Here is a 17,515-nt window from a genome sequence, read left to right as displayed (position 1 = left end):
TCTCTTTATTGTGAGGGGTAACCAGTTGAAGTCCAGCATGTTTTAAAATGGACTAAGGATGTCAAGTTAAGTAACTGAAAATGACTTTTTATTACTTTGAAATGTTTAGCGGTAGAGTTTTTGATATACTAAAAAAACCAAAGTAAAGAGCAATTGGACAGTAGATAATTTTATGTTTATTTTATTTCCTTTAAAAGTACCCGAAGACATGCCTGAATGGGGTTCTTACTATCATAATGAGGAGGATGAAGAGGACAATGAACAAGATGGAGATGCAGAGCCTGGTGGTAAGATTTAATAACTGCTTTAGCTTTTACACAATAAGTATGGGGGGGGGGGAGGGATAAGGCAGCGTGAACCCTAGCAGGGCATATGTTTGGGGCACATCAGGAGTGTTCTAGATTGAACCCTGTTACTTAATGCCTTGCAATGAACCAGGGCTGCCTGGGGGGCATCCTGCATCAGAGGTATTCCTAGTATGCTGCAGAACAGGAGAAGATCAACCACAAATACCATGTGCTACTAAATTTCTCTTATCAATGATAGAGCAGCATTGTCAGCATAAACTAGATGTGTGCAGTAGGGCTGCAAGGAACGATTATTTTCATAATTGATTAGTTGGCTGATTGTTTTGACTAATCGGATAAATGCCTCACAAAAAAGTGTGGTGTATCATTTATTTAAAATGTAAAGTTGAAAAAAGACAATTTATTTTTGAATATCTATATGCAGTGGTAAATAAAAATAATCAGTGTTATGGTTATGGAATAAAATATCTAAACTACTCCTATAGAATAACAGAAGAGAGATACTGTATATAGACTGAAAGATCAAAAATGTTATTTAACCTGTGGGGGTGATCAGAGGGTTAACTGTGTTTTACTATGGGGGCTGTGCGTGTGTTTCACTGAAAGCACACTGCTTTGTATGGCTCTACTATGCAGAGCTATACAAAGCAGTGTGCTTTCAGTGAAACACACTGGATCCTGGCCGGTGATTCTTTGTGGGCACCCAGTGATCTCCCAAGGATTTCCAGTATTCAGTGGGGCACTATTCCTCCCACTGACACCAATGATGGGCACTATTCCTGTCTGCTCCTGCACACTGCTTTGTATGGCTCTGCTATGCAGGAGCTGACAGAGATATCTGTATTGTTTATATACAGGTCTCTTCCCGTCGGAAATCCTCGGAGATCACTGGGTGCTCACGAAGAACACGAAGAATCACCGGCCGGGATCCGGTGACTTGCAGCCGAGGCAGCGAATGGTGGCGCAGGTAGTGCACACGCACGCCCCCTAACGGGAAATGCAAAATCAAGTGTGTGTATGTATGTATGTATGTATGTATGTATGTATGTATGTGTGTGTGTGTGTGTGTATATGTATATATATATATATATATATATATATATATATATATATATATATATATATATATATATATATGGCGCTGGAGTGGTTAAAGTAGTACTAAAGGCTATAATATAATAATTTTTAATATAATCCTGAATACTGGTAAACTTTTTTTTATTTTAAATTAAATTGTAATGCCCTATAATGCCTCCAGTCTATAAGCCATCAGCTTCCCTGGGTTCTGTAATGTTTTTACGCAAAGCAGCTCTGATCCTCCTCTTTTGGGGTTACCCACCGGAAGTCCTGGCTTCTCCTGCCTTCAGAGTTCCCCTACAGCAAGCCGCAAAGTATAGTATATAGTTCCTCAAGGTAGATAGCAAGGTAGATAAAACTTCTGCTTTTTTATAATTTTTTAAATCACTTCTCCTGGCCAGGACTACATGCACCATGTATTCCTTGTACATTCACAAGCATTTATTGATATGTTTGACCGATGTACTGAGCTGTATGTGTGCTGCACTGTGTATGCTGACATGTATGAACAGTGTACTGAGCTGTGTGTGCTGCATGGCATTTTCTGATATGTAAACAAGTAATGCATTCTGTATGCAGGCCAACTAATCGTCTGACCAACTAATCGATTATGAAAATAGCTGACTACTGTTTTCATAATCGATTATGTTGATTAGTTGTTTCAGCTCTAGTGTGCAGTAAGTTTTTATGAAGCATGGTTGGAACCATGTAACACCAATATAAGATCTTGTAGCCCTGCTCTTAAAATTTGTTAGCAATGAAAGACCATTCACAGCGATCACGTTATTAGTACGCAATGGCTTTCATTCATAGCTATTTGTAGTGTACTATTGTGATCTCTATGATTTGGTCACCAGTGATCACTTGCAGGGGCCAATCACGGTGGACTTGTCCCATGTGGTAGCTGTGGCTAATCACAATAGTACACAATGTCACATTAATGGATACTATTCGTAAAAATGACTGCCTAAAACTGTGATCAGATCATCTCTGTAATAAGGAACCCTACAAACTTGCATAAAAGATAATCCTTTAGATCTCTTACTGCAATTATATGTTCCGTTTTACTACTATAAAGAAAGGAGAGCTTTTCCATAACAGGTACTTTGAAAAATGTTCAATAAAAATGGACTCCTTTCTCTCTGTACTTCCTAATAAATATTCTTAACTCAAATGCCGTGTGTCAAATGGATAAACCTCTCCTGACAGATATCATTACAAAATTTTTTATTATGCACAACATAAAAAGCACAAACGCAACACAGACATTTAAAATCTGCCAAATGCCCTCATTTTCTAACAGATCTCTTACCCTGATGGTCCTTTTTTTCATCTTAAATATCCCAGATACAAATGGAGCCCAAATATTCATGCAGCCTCCATGCAGTTGAAAAGGTTCAAAAAAATGCAGTCTACTGTATTACCATAAAAAGATTAATCGTATAAACAAAATGTTTCACTAGTATGCAATAGTTGATGAAATATTGAACATAGTAAATATCCTTGTGGTCAAGAGGAGGGGATATAGCTGTTATCATGAGTAATCATTGGTGTCAAAGTATAAAAAGGGATGCTAACATGGTGGTATTACATTCAGTAGTAAGTGGCAAGTGTGTCCCATTTACTGATAGGCAGTGCACAAGTCGCGGGCCAATACAAAGACTGTTTCTCAAAATGACAGACAACAGTGTTAGTGTGTGCATGGAACAACGTGTGGTGATGAAGTTTCTTGTGAATGAATGCATAAAACCCACGGATATCTAGAGAAGACTTCAAGCACTGTACCGTGATGAGCCGCTCAGCTGCAGTTAAGACATTTGTATTGTGTAAACGTTTCAAAGATTGCTGTACGTCCGTCAGTGACAATATGGTGGTTCCCAGCCCAGAGCAGTCATTCCTGTGAACATTCAGCATGTGGACTGCTTGATCCTGGATAATTGGCACATAACTTGTCATGAAATTGCACAAGGGACTAATCTTTCTGTGCGAACAGTGAACACAATGATGACGAAGTGACAGGCTGTCCTAGGATGGTTCAGGATTACTGACAAATCTATGCCGAAGCTTTCCAGGCATTAGTTAAATGCTGGGATAAGTGTATAAATGTAGCAGGGGAATATGTCGAAAAATAAATGCAGTTTCCACTCCTTGATATTTGTTCTTTTATTATATAAACTCAAGAGTTCCAGTGTGACTTGAATGCCCCACGTAATGTATCAGCTGAAATCAAACCCACTCATAATGGGAGTAACATTGAGGTCAAGCTGAAAAGATATATATTGTAGCCACATACAGACCATAGAGCCACAGATGAAATCCTTCAATCTCCAAATAGTACTGTACAGCTACTTACGAGGACCTATATAGATAAACAGTCTCTGCGGTCTATAGGAGGCAATCGGGCTGTTAATTATTCATTCCAAGATGAATTTCTTACTTGATGATGATTAAGCAAACAGCCACATTCAGCCTCCGTTGCACTTCGATTCCAGTCATAGGAGAGGATAAAAGGGATAATGTGTAATTTATGTACTTATTGAGCAGTTCATGCATCAAAAATATAGAATGCTCAGTATAGGCTTCTGTGGTACACAGGTTACGCTCAATGGTGCATATAAAGCATGGAGGTATACTTATCAGTCTCCCATTCAGTATTGTAGCATCCACATTAGGACTTCAGGACTTCCTGGAAGATGGAGGGCAAAGCGACTCAGGAAGTTGCCTGACTGGTTTCGCCCACTCCAACTAGCTGCATCAGAGGCATAAGGCAAGTTATGAACTTTACCATGTGATGTATTATGATTTAAAATGTCTGCCAAGGCTGATGCCTGCATGCATCATGTGCGATGACATCACAACGCACGCATGATGTCATGCACATGCAGACAAACAAAAACTGCATATTACAAAAATGTACAAGAAAGTAAACAGAGGATAAATTGGCAATGTAAGTTAAATTGTACAGTATCAAAAGTAAGTATAGCAATTAAAGTATCTAGCCTAACCCGAAAAGACCTCCTGTGTGTTTTGAACTTCCAAAAGGCTATTTTCATCTTTAAGCGAGCACAGGGTACATTCAGATACTTTTTTTTTTTTTTTTTTTTTTCTTCTGCATGTGAAATGTTTTTCTGCAACACAAGAATATATAAAAAATTAGAAACTGAAATCTGTCAGGAAATTCCATTCTATTTGTATCTGAGTATATATGATGAAAAATCGTTCATGGTTTCTGCTTTTTATGTTGTGCATAATAAATTATTTGTTATTTGATATCTGTCAGATGTTGTTTATCCATTTGAGACACAGTATTTGAGTTAAGAATATTTATTAGGAAGTACAGAGAGCATGGAGTCAATTTTTCTTAAATATTTTAATAAGCAGTCATAGTTGGAACAATCCTGATCACCAAATGTTTAAAAAATTGAACATTTTTTTTTTTTTTTTCTTCACTGTCACTAATTGCTACCACACCAGTCATATGATGACATTGTACTGCTCTGGTGACAGTATGTTAAAAAAAAAAATAAAAAAAAAATTTAAAATCTAATTGTATTATATTTTCTTAATTTTACAAATAAGTGACAAAAATTACAGCTTCAAAAAACTCCCCATGGGAAACGTGTCTAAGGTGACCACCAGAAAGGACATATAACCTTGGAGCTCTGCTGGTTCTGCTGTCCATTCGACTGCCATGTGAGTTTAACTGTGCCTGCTATCTCCAGGCTGCCGTCCTCATTTTTAGCTCTCTCAGGGGATGCCTAAAGGGAAGTTTCCGGCGGCTTCTAGGCGCTCCAGTAACCCGATCTCACAGCCAAGTGGCATGGCCGCGTGGTCTATTCCTCCTTCCAGTATGGCGACTCAGACTGATCCCTGTGAACCTGCCTTTCTGGAGCATGCTAACTTTGAAGCTGCAATGGCGGCTATCTTCTCCTGTCAGAATTTCCTCACAGCTCTAAAATGGAGCATATTCAGATGGATGTTGCTCTCATCCACCTGGATGCCTTTCGCGAGCGCGTTTCGGCAGTTGAAAACCACACTGGGTCTGTGAAGGATACTCTTCATGAGCGCACCCCCCCCCCCCCGTACTCTTCAAACTAAAGTTAAGGCCCTGGAAGCCAGAGCAGGGGATACAAAAAACTGCAGCTGGCACAAACATCTACATGTCCTGGGGTTGCCGGAAGGACCTGAGATCCAGGATCCTACGCTTTTCATGGAGAATCTCCTCTGATTTTTGGTAACTTTTTTACAGTGGAGTGGGCACACCGTATACCAGCCATACAACCAGGCGCTCCGCCGCGTTCCTACTATTTTTACATTGCCTAACTTTCAAGACTGTGACTTTATACTTTGCAAGGCCAGAGCCCAAGGAGAGTTTCGCTATAAAAATGCAAAGTTGTTTATCTTCCTGGATTTCTTGGTTGACCTCCAATGGGAATGCATATCTCTTGATGGAGCGAAGGCTAAACTGCGGGCCAAAGGCATATTCTACAGTATGCGGTTTCTCGCAAAACTAGGTGTTCAAGATGGTGAGTCGATGTGCTTTTTCACCTCTCTGAAAGATGCTGCCACGTGACTTGAAACCACTCATGGCAGATAATGGCCTACATGTATGTTTCCACCGGAGTGATCTAAGACTTTTGTACCCGAGGGTCCCCACTCCACCTGTTGTACCGGGGGACATGTTGCTATGTCATCCTTCTGGCATTCTACTTTGCCCCATGGCTTGGGGTTCTTTGATGTCCTCAAGGTGGACCTCCTTTGTCTCAGAAACTCGTGAATATGCACTAGTGGATATTATGCATTGTTTTGAGTGTACTATCCCTTTCCTCACTTGCCTATCCTGATATGTTAGTCGCTATGGAAGGACTGTTCTGCTTGTGCTCAAGTTTTTACTTCCTGCTATTGTGGATCTCTACTGGACTTATGGACATAATTTTGTGTTTGCAATCTACTTGCCTTCTATGCAGTTCAAGTTTTTTTGCCCTCACTTTTACCCTCCGTTCTGTTGAAGCGTTACCTGTGCTGAACTCCCTGTTTTATTGATGTTACTTAGTTTTGCCCATATTGCTTAGTCATGGTTCCCCCACAGATACTTACCATGGCTTTTTCAGGGATTTAAGCCCCCTGCGATTGAAGGGGTTGGGCGGTAGGGGCTTTTATATATAGTTCTGTGCTATCTATACTTGGGACATTTTTGTAGTCTTTGCCTTATGGTATCCGCAGTTTGGACTGAGATTTACATCCAACTATTCCATTTTTCATGGCCCCTTTTAAATGTCGTTGGTTAAGTGTCTTTCCTGGAACGTAAGAGGCCTCAACTCCCCCCATTAAACACTCTTTAGTTTTCCTATTTATTCACGCTTATCAGCCACATATCTGTATTTTACAGAAAACCCTCCTTGTGGGTAGTAGAGTGTTGACACTTAAAAAAAACATGGGTGGGTCATTACTATTTGTGCAACCTACTATACAAAACCCAGGGGCGTAAGTATACTTATCCACAAATCACTCCCCTTTCACTTAGTGAACTTCAGGCTGGATACAGAGGGTAAATACAGTCATGGCCGAAATTGTTGGCACCCTTGATATTTCTCCAGGAAATCATGTATTTCTCACGAAACGTATTGCATTAACACATGTTTTGCTATACACATGTTTATTCCCTTTGTGTGTATTGGGACAAAACAAAAAAAGGGAGGAAAGAAAGCAAATTCGACATAATGTCACACAAACCTCCAAAAATGGGCTGGACAAAAGTATTGGCACCCTTTCACAACTGCGGATAAATAAGAATGTTACAAGCATGTGATGCTCCTGTAAACTCACCTGGGGCAAGTAACAGGTGTGGGCAATATAGAAATCACACCTGAAAGCAGATAAAAAGGAGAGACGTTCACTTAACCTTTGCATTGTGTGTCTGTCTGTGCCACACTAAGCATGGACAACAGAAAGAGGAGACGAGAACTGTCTGAGGACCTGAGAACCAAAATTGTGGCAAAATATCAACAATCTCAAGGTTACAAGTCCATCTCCAGAGAACTAGATTTGCCTTTGTCCACAGTGCGCAACATTATCAAGAAGTTTGCAACCCATGGCACTGTAGCTAATCTCCCTGGTCGTGGACGGATGAGGAAAATTGATGAAAGATTGCAACGCAGAATAGTCCGGATGGTGGATAAGCAGCCCCAAACATGTTCCAAAGACATTCAAGCTGTCCTGCAGGCTCAGGGAGCATCAGTGTCAGCGCGAACTATCCGTCGACATTTAAATGAAATGAAACGCTATGGCAGGAGACCCAGGAGGACCCCACTGCTGACACAGAGACATAAAAAAGCAAGACTACAGTTTGCCAAAATGTACTTGAGTAAGCCAAAAGCCTTCTGGGAAAACGTCTTGTGGACAGATGAGACCAAGATAGAGCTTTTCGGTAAAGCACATCATTCTACTGTTTACCGAAAACGGAATGAGGCCTACAAAGAACAAAACACAGTACCTACGGTAAAATATGGTGGAGGTTCAATGATGTTTTGGGGTTGTTTTGCTGCCTCTGGCACTGGGTGCCTTGACTGTGTGCAAGGCATCATGAAATCTGAGGATTACCAAAGGATTTTGGGTCGCACTGTAGGGCCCAGTGTCAGAAAGCTGGGTTTGCGTCCAAGATCCTGGGTCTTCCAGCAGGACAATGACCCCAAACATACGTCAAAAAGCACTCAGAAATGGATGGCAAAGAAGCGCTGGAGAGTTCTGAAGTGGCCAGCAATGAGCCCAGATCTAAATCCCATTGAACACCTGTGGAGAGATCTTAAAATTGCTGTTGGGAAAAGGTGTCCTTCCAATAAGAGAGACCTGGAGCTGTTTGCAAAGGAAGAGTGGTCCAAAATTCCGGGTGAGAGGTGTCAGAAGCTTATTGATGGTTATAGGAAGCGACTGATTTCAGTTATGTTTTCCAAAGGGTGTGCAACCAAATATTAAGTTAAGGGTGCCAATACTTTTGTCCAGCCCATTTTTGGGGTTTTGTGTGACATTATGTCATATTTGCTTTTCTGCCTCTGTTTTATATTTGTTCCAATACATACAAAGGGAATAAACATGTGTATAGCAAAACATGTGTTAATGCAATACCTTTTTTGTGTGAAATACTTGATTTTCAGGAAAAATATCAAGGGTGCCAACAATTTCGGCCATGACTGTATGTAGTGGTTCATGCCTTCATTGATAATTTTGAAACTGTTTCTGTGGGATAATATATACACCACATCCTGCTCGTATTCAAAGCTTACAGTGATTGATACCTATGCTAGCTGACTTTGGCACGGATAATATTATTTCTGGAAACTTTTCATATGGTACCCAACCCCAGTCTTGACAGGCTTGGTTTAGACTGAGCGTGTGACTCAGACCTATCTAAGTGGGCTGAGACTGATCATGTTCTGGACATATGATACTGGAAACATTCCCATAGCAAAGCCTATACATGCCATTTGACCACTCATAACACACTGTCCTGCATAAATCTCATATGCATGGTCTGACATCCAAAGTAAGAGATAATTGCATTTTACTAAAGGGCATTTTGGAACATGCGCCTGTGCTAGTACAATTACAGCTCTCTATTACCCCGACCCCCTAGATTATTGAGATTATCCAGCTTTTGGATATCTGACCCTGTCCTCGAACCCCAGTTGCAGCAATCGCTCCAGTCCTATTGTCTTCTTAACAGTGATTCTGCTCCCCCTGAGGTAATTTGGGATGCCTCTTATGGCATATGTCTGGGGTCAGTACCAAACCTCTAATCGGGGTTTGTAAATCTAGACGCGCTGATCTTGAGCAGGCTGAAACAACAGCTCAAGACTTGGAATCACGGTTTGCAACCTAGATGCATATATGGCCCTTCAGATGGCTCTTAGAGAAGTTTAACTGATACATACTGAAGCGGCAAAGAAAACATTGCTGTATCAGCATCAGCGTATATTTGAAGAGGGGGAATTATATGGACGGCTTCTGGTGTGGTTGGCCAGAGAGTGCTCTTCACCTGGCCCCTCCCCTTCCATCGCTACTATAATTTGTACTCTCCTGACTGATCCTGTACAGATTAACATTGTTTTGCTGACTATTATTCCATGTTATATTCCCCTAGAGTTGAATACACTCAGGATGACCTAAAATAAAACAAAATACCCAAGCACAATAAGTGAAAACTCAAAAATAGAGGGAGAACATGAATGTAAGTACCACTGCTATTGCTCATGTGTTCCCACAAGATGGATAATACAAAAAATATATATAAATTGGCGCTGCGCAGTACTAAAAAATAATCTACCAGGCGAATGTGTACAAATATAGAGAACATAATCCTATGTTCACTGCTATAATACCTAAAATAAAAGAATAATATGAAAAAGTTTCCATGTATTTTCCTTTAAAAAAAAAATTCCCGTAATCAATAAAAAAAAAAAAAATCGTGCACAAAATTATCCATATGTATTCAATTTGTCCATATGTACCACGATGCAAAAGAAAAAGGATGACCTGCTTGAGTATTTGGACACTGTTCTCTTCCTGACTCTTTTCCCCCTAGCACTGAACAGTCTTAGACGCCCCGATTTACAGTCGATGACTTTTGCCTAGCCCTGATGACTGTTCAGTCTGGGAAACCTCCGGTCTGGACGGTCTACTGATCAAATTTTTAAAGACCAGCTCTAACCCGATGATTACAACCCCTATGCATACTACTCTTTTAGACTAGAAGAAAGCCAGGTCAAGATCCCAACAAGAGTATTCCATCTCCCCACACACTCTGTTCTGGGGTAATCCAACACTTACACATTTGCGCATGACTCCAGACCTCCAACTTTGGGCCGGGTATGGGATCATGACGCTTAAACAAATTATGCCTCAAAGCACTCTCCTGAGCTTCAACTCTCTTAAAAGCTCTCTCCTGAGCCTTCAACTTCCAAACGCCAGGTTTTTTTTTTTTTTTTTTTTTTTTTTTTGCTATCTACAACTGCCCCATGCAGTCCAAACTCCATTTCTGAGACAGCTGACATTGATATCGGGCCCAGTAGAGTGTCTAATAAACCAAGAAAACTCTCTGTCAATGCATGGGGATGAATTGGTGCAAGCTGACTGTTGTCTGTAAAAAAACAAAAAACAAAAAAAAAAAACCAATGCACTGATGTATCCAATAGGTTCTGTGCTGAGAGGACCGGAACAAGGACTGGAACGGAGGTGAAGCGCAGATGGATGCAACGCTCGGCGTAATGATGTCCCTGGACGTAATGCAACGGCGTTTCCGAGCATGCATGCATGCATGCATGCAATGGAGTGAGCGCGCTCCTTTGTCAAGCAAACAGGACCAGTTAGATGTGCAGGCTAATATAGGGAGGGGGCGATACTCCCGCCCACCAACAACTCTAAATTAGAAAGCTAGACAAAGAATGACTAACACCTGGGACTTAATTAAAACCTAATGCTATCTTGTGGACAAATAAAAAAACTAATACCATTGACACAAGGATATACAACATAATTCATACAATTACCGTAATGAGGCTATATATTGGTGAGGAAAGGGAGAGGAATGGAAATGAGGGACATGGGTTGTGTTCTTGCATGGATAAATATACACTTAAAGCAGAGTTCCACTCACTTTGTTTCACCGGGCATCCTGTATTCCAGGCTCCGGCATCTTCAGCGTGGGCACCCGGCTGTGACAGCTTGCGGCTTCACAGCCGGGTGCCCACTGTGCATGCGCAAGTAGTGCTGCTCTACCTGATTGGCCCCGTCGTCTTCTGGGACCTGTCGCGTGTCCCACAAGACTACGGGGAGGGAGGCCTAGGCGATCGAAGTGGAAGCAGGTACCTGTCAATTTCGGGTACCCGCTCTCCAAAGGTGCCCATCCTTAATAGGGAGTGGGGGACCAATCTTTAAAGCGGAACTTCCCTTTTTGGGTGGAACTCTGCTTTAACTGGTATAAAGCTGATTAGTAAAAGTAAATAGATGATTGATAATAAATGGAAAATATACCGTGCGCCATATGTGATTATTGCAGTCGAGCATTGCGTTCCATCTGTGCTCCACCTGTGTCCCAGTCAGTGTTCCAGTCCTCTCGCAATTCCCAGCCGGCTATGGACCTAGGAAGAAGACTGTGTTGCTCGCAGTAGAGACATCTTTTGGTCCTAGACTTCACTTGATCCTAGATGGGCTTGTCTTACCTTATGCATGTGAATTCATTTTAATTTGTCTTTTAATAAATCTAAAACAGTCAGCACTTAGTGGCGCTTCTTTTTATCCTTTTCTACTCTCTATCGATGCCCCGCAGATGACGTCTCTTTATAACCAATGGTCTACTGATATCCCCTCCCTGACTACAGACAACTGGGATGTGTGCCTGCAACACTTCTTGCCAGGCCTTGCAGCCAGGGATCGCTTCATTTAATTGAAGTTCCTCCACCTGGTGTATTACACCCCTCAATGCCTGTCTAGAATTTACACTTTGGGGGTGCATACCTGCCCCTGGTGTGGAGGTGGGCACATTTTATTCCATATATTTTAGTTGTATCCCCGACTCCGGATCGACTGGGGGGACGGGCAGTGGATCAAACTATCAATGTGGTTGGGTCTCTGAAGTTACCCATGGATCCCCTCTTCTTTTTTTTTTGGGGGGGGGGGAATTACAGAGAACCTTGAGGCTACTAGGTACATGAAACTTTTTGTTTTCACTACATTAGAAGTCCGCTCATCCACCCACCTCTGGCAGCTGGAAAGCATCCTGCAAATGACTTTGACTGGGCCATTCTAGCAAATGAATGTGTTTTGATCAAAACCAATTCATTGTAGCTCTTGCTGTATGTTTAGGGTCATTATCCTGCTGGAAGGTGAACCTCCACCCCAGTCTCAAGTTGTTTTTTGCAGACTCTAACAGGTTTTCTTCTAAGATTGCACTGTATTTGGCTACATCCATCTTCCCATCAACTCTAACCAGCTTCCCTGTCCCTGCTGAAGGAAAGCATCCCCACAACAGGATGCTGACACCACCATGTTTCATGGTAGGGATGGCGTGTTCATGGTGATGTGCAGTGTTAGTTTTCCGCCTCACATGGCGTTTTCCGTTTTTAGTCCAAAATTTAACTTTTTGGTCTCATCGAACCAGAGCACCTTCTTCTACATGTTTGCTGTGTTGCCCACATGACTTCTTGCAAACTGCAAACAGGACTACTTATGGCTTTCTTTCAACAATGGCTTTTTTTCTTGCCCCTCTTCCATAAGGGCCAGATTTCTGGAGTGCATGACTAATAGTTGTCTTGTGAACAGATTCTCCCACCTGAGCTGTGGATCTCTGCAGCTCCTCCAGAGTTACCCTGGACCTCGTGGCTGCTTCTCTGATTAATGCTCTCCTTGTCCGACCTGTTAGTTTAGGTGGACAGCCATGTCTTATTAGGTTTGCAGTTGTGCCATACTCTTTCCATTTTTGGGTGATGGAGTGAACAGTACTTTGTGAGATGTTCAAAGCTTGGGATATTTTTTTATAACCTAACCCTGCTTTAAACTTCTCCACAATTTTTAATCCCTGGCCTGTCTGGTTTGTTCCTTGGCCTTCATAATGCTGTGCGTTCACTAATGTTCTCTAACAAACCTCTGAGGGCTTCATAGAACAGCTGTGTGTATATATACAGAGATTAAATTACACACAGGTGGACTCTATTTACTGGTTAGGTGACTTCTGAAGGCAATTGGTTTCACTAGATTTTAGTTAGGGGTATCAGAGTAAAGGGGGCTGAATACAAATGCACGCCACACTTTTTCAAATATTTCAAAAACCATTTATTATTTTCCTTCTTCACAATTATGTGTCACTTTGTGTTGGTCTATCATATAAAATACAATTAAGTTTTTGGCTGTAACATAAAATGTGGAAAATTGCAGGGTGTATGAATACTTTTTCAAGGCACTGTAGTTATCACTTTGACCTTATGGCAAGGTGTTCCATCATGCTGGAAAAGGCATTGTTCATCACCAAGCTGTTCTTGGATGGTTGGGAAAACTTGCTCTCGGAGGATGTTTTTGTACCATTCTTTATTCATGGCTGTGTTCTTAGACAAAATTGTGAGTAAGCCCACTCCCTTAGCTGAGAAGCAACCCCATACATGAATGGTCTCCGGATGCTTTACTGTTGGCATGACACAGGACTGATCGTAGCACTTACCTTTTCTTCTTCGGGCAGGGTTTGAAGGGGATTCCTCAGAGAAAATTACTTTACCCCAGTCCTTAGCAGTCCAATCCCTGTATCTTTTACTTTTTCAATGGTTTTTTTTTTAATTTTACAAAGGAAATAAGGCAGAATTAAACCACATCAATAATGTGCCATCATACACAGATAGAAACACCAAGACAGCAAATTCCGCCATACAAATGGTAGTGAAGGCAAGACATAAATGGCGGCCAATACATAGGTATATCTCGTCTGGCCAGCATAATATACATATTATAGAGCAATACAAAAAGAGTAGAAAAAGAATAGAACGGAAAATCAAGATGAGGGTCATTAAGGCACAGAGAGGTAGTGAATCCACGGTTCCCATGTGTTATCTAATTTTTTTAAATTATTGTGTAAGATACAGGTGAGTTTGTTGTTTAATCATGATCCAGTTGAGTTTCTTTTTAACATCATCAAGTGGAATGACCGATTTGTCACCAGTGTCTAGCTATAGTAATTCTCGCAGCTAGAATCATATAGGAAATCAATTTTATGGGATTTCTTGGGAATATTATCCGGAAATTTCTGAAAGAGCGCCGTTTCCGGAGATCTGTGAATATTTCTACCTATCACTGAATTTGAACATTCGAATCCAAAATCTAATTACAAGCGGGCATTGCCACCAGATGTGAAACACATCGCAGTGGCAGTCGGATGCATCTTTGCAATCCGGGTAGGTACCAAATACCATCTCAGCAAAGTTTTAGAATTGGCTTCAGTTAAAGTAGTATTGATAGAAACTTTGGACAGTGCCAAGGTGATATCTTACCAATACGATAATTCATAATTAACAGCTAAGTCTTTTTCCCAATTCTATAAGGAAGTTTGCAATTTGGATCAGTGAGGAGAGCATATAATGCAGAGACCCGGCCTCTGGGGGAATCCCTATTCTTACATGAGAGTTCAAAGGTGGTGAGCAAAGGCGATTCATCCACTAAAGCGAGCTTCGAGCGCAGAAATGAGACAAACTGGTTATATTTAAAAATTTCAGTAGTAGGCATAAGTAGTTTGTCTTTAAAATACTGCAAAGAATGTATACAAGCACCATTAAGATAGCCTGCTATCCGCAACAAGCCTTTATTGATCCACCATTGAAAAGGGGCCAGTGTTAAACCGGGCACAAATTCAGGGTTGCAAAAAATCAGAGTAATAGGCAATATCAATATGGGGTAACGCTAATGACTTTCTGTGACGTACCCTATCCCAGACTGCCAAGGAGTACGACAAAGTGGGGCACAGTATAGGTGGACGTAATTGAGTAGGAAGCCAAAGCAAGGCCCCAAATAGCCAAAGGGTGACAGGAAAGCGCTTCCACAGTAACCCAGTGGGGAATATGTCCCCCAACCGTAGTATAAGCTAGTTGGGCGATCTGCGCAGCTTGGAAGTGCACGTGGAGATTAAGAAGGCCAAACCCACCCTTCGATCTAGTGGCATACAATGTCTTCTGATTCATCCAAGGCCATTTGTTGTTCCAAATAAAACTAAGAACCTCAGCTTGTAGGAGCTGTAAGTCTTGTCGCGGAATCGCTATCGGTAGCGTCTGGAAGTAGTATAGTAATCTGGGTAGAAACGTCATTTTGATGGAGTTGTCTTTACCAAATCGGGAAACGGAATAGTCAGCCCAGCGATGGAGATCGTCCCTAAGCGTTTTAAAGAGGGGAGGATAATTAGCCTGATAAAGTGACTTGATGGAAGTGGTAAGGTGTATACCTAAGTAGGGTAACGATTTATTCGCCCACTGAAAATCATATGAAGTTCTAAGCTGCTGTTCATCCGATATGGGTAAGGACACATTAAGGGCAGTAATTTTTTTGGGATTCAGGGAAAGTCCGGAAAGGGCAGAGAATTGGCGTAATAATGTTAGTAAGTTTGGAATAGTGATCGAAGTAGAAGTAATGTCATCGGCAATAAGGGCACATTTATGTTCCTGAGAGCCGCAACGAATGCCTTGGATTTGGGGATGAGATCGAATTGCCATAGCCAAGGGTTTAATTGCTAATGCAAAAAGCAGCGGGGAAAGCGGACAGCCCTGTCTAGTCCCTCTGCAGATGGGGAACACCGAAGATTTGTATCCTTTGATGGAAACCTGGGCTGAGGGATTAGCATAGAGTGAACGTAACAGAACAAGAAACGTCGGACCAAAGCCAAATGCCTGCAAGGTAGTAAATAAATATTACCATGTCAAACTATCGAAGGCATTATGAAGGTCCAAAGAAAGAAGTAAGAGTGCCCTAGAGAGAAGCAACACAATAGGAACGGGCAGCCGATATCCGGGTAATAGATCTACAAATCTGGTCCAGCGTTTGATGACCCAATATAAACCCCGACTGATCTTTATGAATATATTGTGCCAGAAAAGAATTAAGACGGACAGGTAGGAGTTTTGTTAAATTTTTCAGGTCACAAATTATTAATGAAAGAGGATGATAATTATGAACAGAAGTGGAATCTTTATTGGGTTTAGGAATGACGCTAATCAATGCCTTGTTCTCATCTAAAGGGCCCACACTCTCCTCTCGCAATGAATTAAAGTACAGTGTTTTATGAGGAAAAAGTTTTATAATACTGATTGGGCAGGGCCCGGGGATTTACAATGTGTAACTATAATAATTTAATAGTTTGTAAGAGCTCCTTAGAAGTAATAGGTCGTTCCATAAGCTGTTTATGAGCTTCAGCAAGGGAAGGGATAGGCAAGGACTCTAGAAAGGATCTAATAGAAAAGGGTGCTGTTGGCTGCGGTGGACCATATAGAGAAGCATAAAAATCATGAAACTCCCGAAGGACCTTCTGAGGATCCTGCGTGATAATACCCCGTCTGCCGGAGTTTAGGTAACGCCCAGTGAGTAAATTTAGGGTTAAGTTTGCGTGCAAGAAGAGAGCCCGGTCTATCCCTGCATGGGAAGTACTTATGATTCATCCAGCGCAATTTTTTTCCGCTTTCGTAGTAAGACAAAGGTTAGGTTCCAGCAGAGCGTGTTCCACCTTAGATAACAGATCCGAAGTCGGGGTAATTTTATGTTGGGCAGCTAACAATTCATATTCTCTGGATTTGATAGAGATCAACTTTCCGCGTGATTGTTTAATTCTGGAGGACAGCTGGATAAAAAAAACCTTGAACGGAAGCTTTATGGGCTGCCCAGTTAATAGAGAGATTTGTATCATCCACTTTAATTGCAAAATAGGACTTAAGGTGTTCACCCACTTCCAAACAACTGGCTTCATCACTTAGCAGGGACTCGTGTAATTGCCAGTGTGATTTAACCATTTTAGCAGTCAAATTAGAAAGCGTTAAAAGTACTGGGTCGTGGTCCAACCAAAGTGTCGATATAATTTTAGCTGAATGTAACTTAGCGATCATGTTTGAGCGGAGGAAAACATGGTCTATATGAGAATGATTATGAGCCCTTGAAATTTGTCTCTAGAGGTGGGATTGGCCTCCCTCCACATGTCAATGAGGTCATAGTGATATAAAAGCCAAGCAAAATCACAGCTTTGTTTAGAAGGCGATTTAAGTTTAATTACATGGGACTTATCGAGTATATGGTCTAAAGCCAGGTTTGAGTCCCCTGCATAGACTGAAAAAGAGAACGGAAACAGGCCACCTGGTTTGTATTGGGGACATAATATATAAGAAAAGACACCATATTACCCCCTAAATGACCCTTCACCAGGAGGTATCATCCTTCTCTATACCCCGAAACTTTAGTTTCAGTAAATGATAGCCGTTTAGAAAGCAGAGCGCCACCACTCCTTTTTTTTTTTTTTTTTTTTTTTTTTTTTTTTTTCCGGTGGCATTAGCAAAAACACAAGTCAGAAAATCCCTATAAATATATCTGGTAATAAAGGAAGGGGCAAAATGCTTTTCTTGTAAGGC

At 41.4% G+C, this 17,515-nt stretch overlaps 1 protein-coding gene across 2 annotated transcripts in view; it reads left to right on the top strand.

The window, feature by feature from the left end:
• Positions 1 to 17,515, top strand: part of XRCC6 (X-ray repair cross complementing 6) — a 223,278-nt gene that overhangs the window by 17,081 nt on the left and 188,682 nt on the right. For both annotated transcript variants that reach the window (XM_089687719.1, XM_089687718.1), the window contains exon 2: positions 198 to 287. In XM_089687719.1, coding sequence (XP_089543845.1) covers positions 209 to 287 — 79 coding nt within the window. In that variant the 5' untranslated portion in view covers positions 198 to 208. The remainder of the gene's footprint in view (positions 1 to 197; positions 288 to 17,515) is intronic.

The sequence above is a fragment of the Staurois parvus genome, unplaced genomic scaffold (genome assembly GCF_062004578.1).
Source record: "Staurois parvus isolate SC_StPar_1 unplaced genomic scaffold, SC_StPar_1.0 ptg000436l, whole genome shotgun sequence".
NCBI classification, from domain to species: Eukaryota; Metazoa; Chordata; class Amphibia; order Anura; family Ranidae; genus Staurois; species Staurois parvus.
Note: the sequence above shows the minus strand (reverse complement) of the source record. Positions and strands in the feature narration are given on the sequence as shown.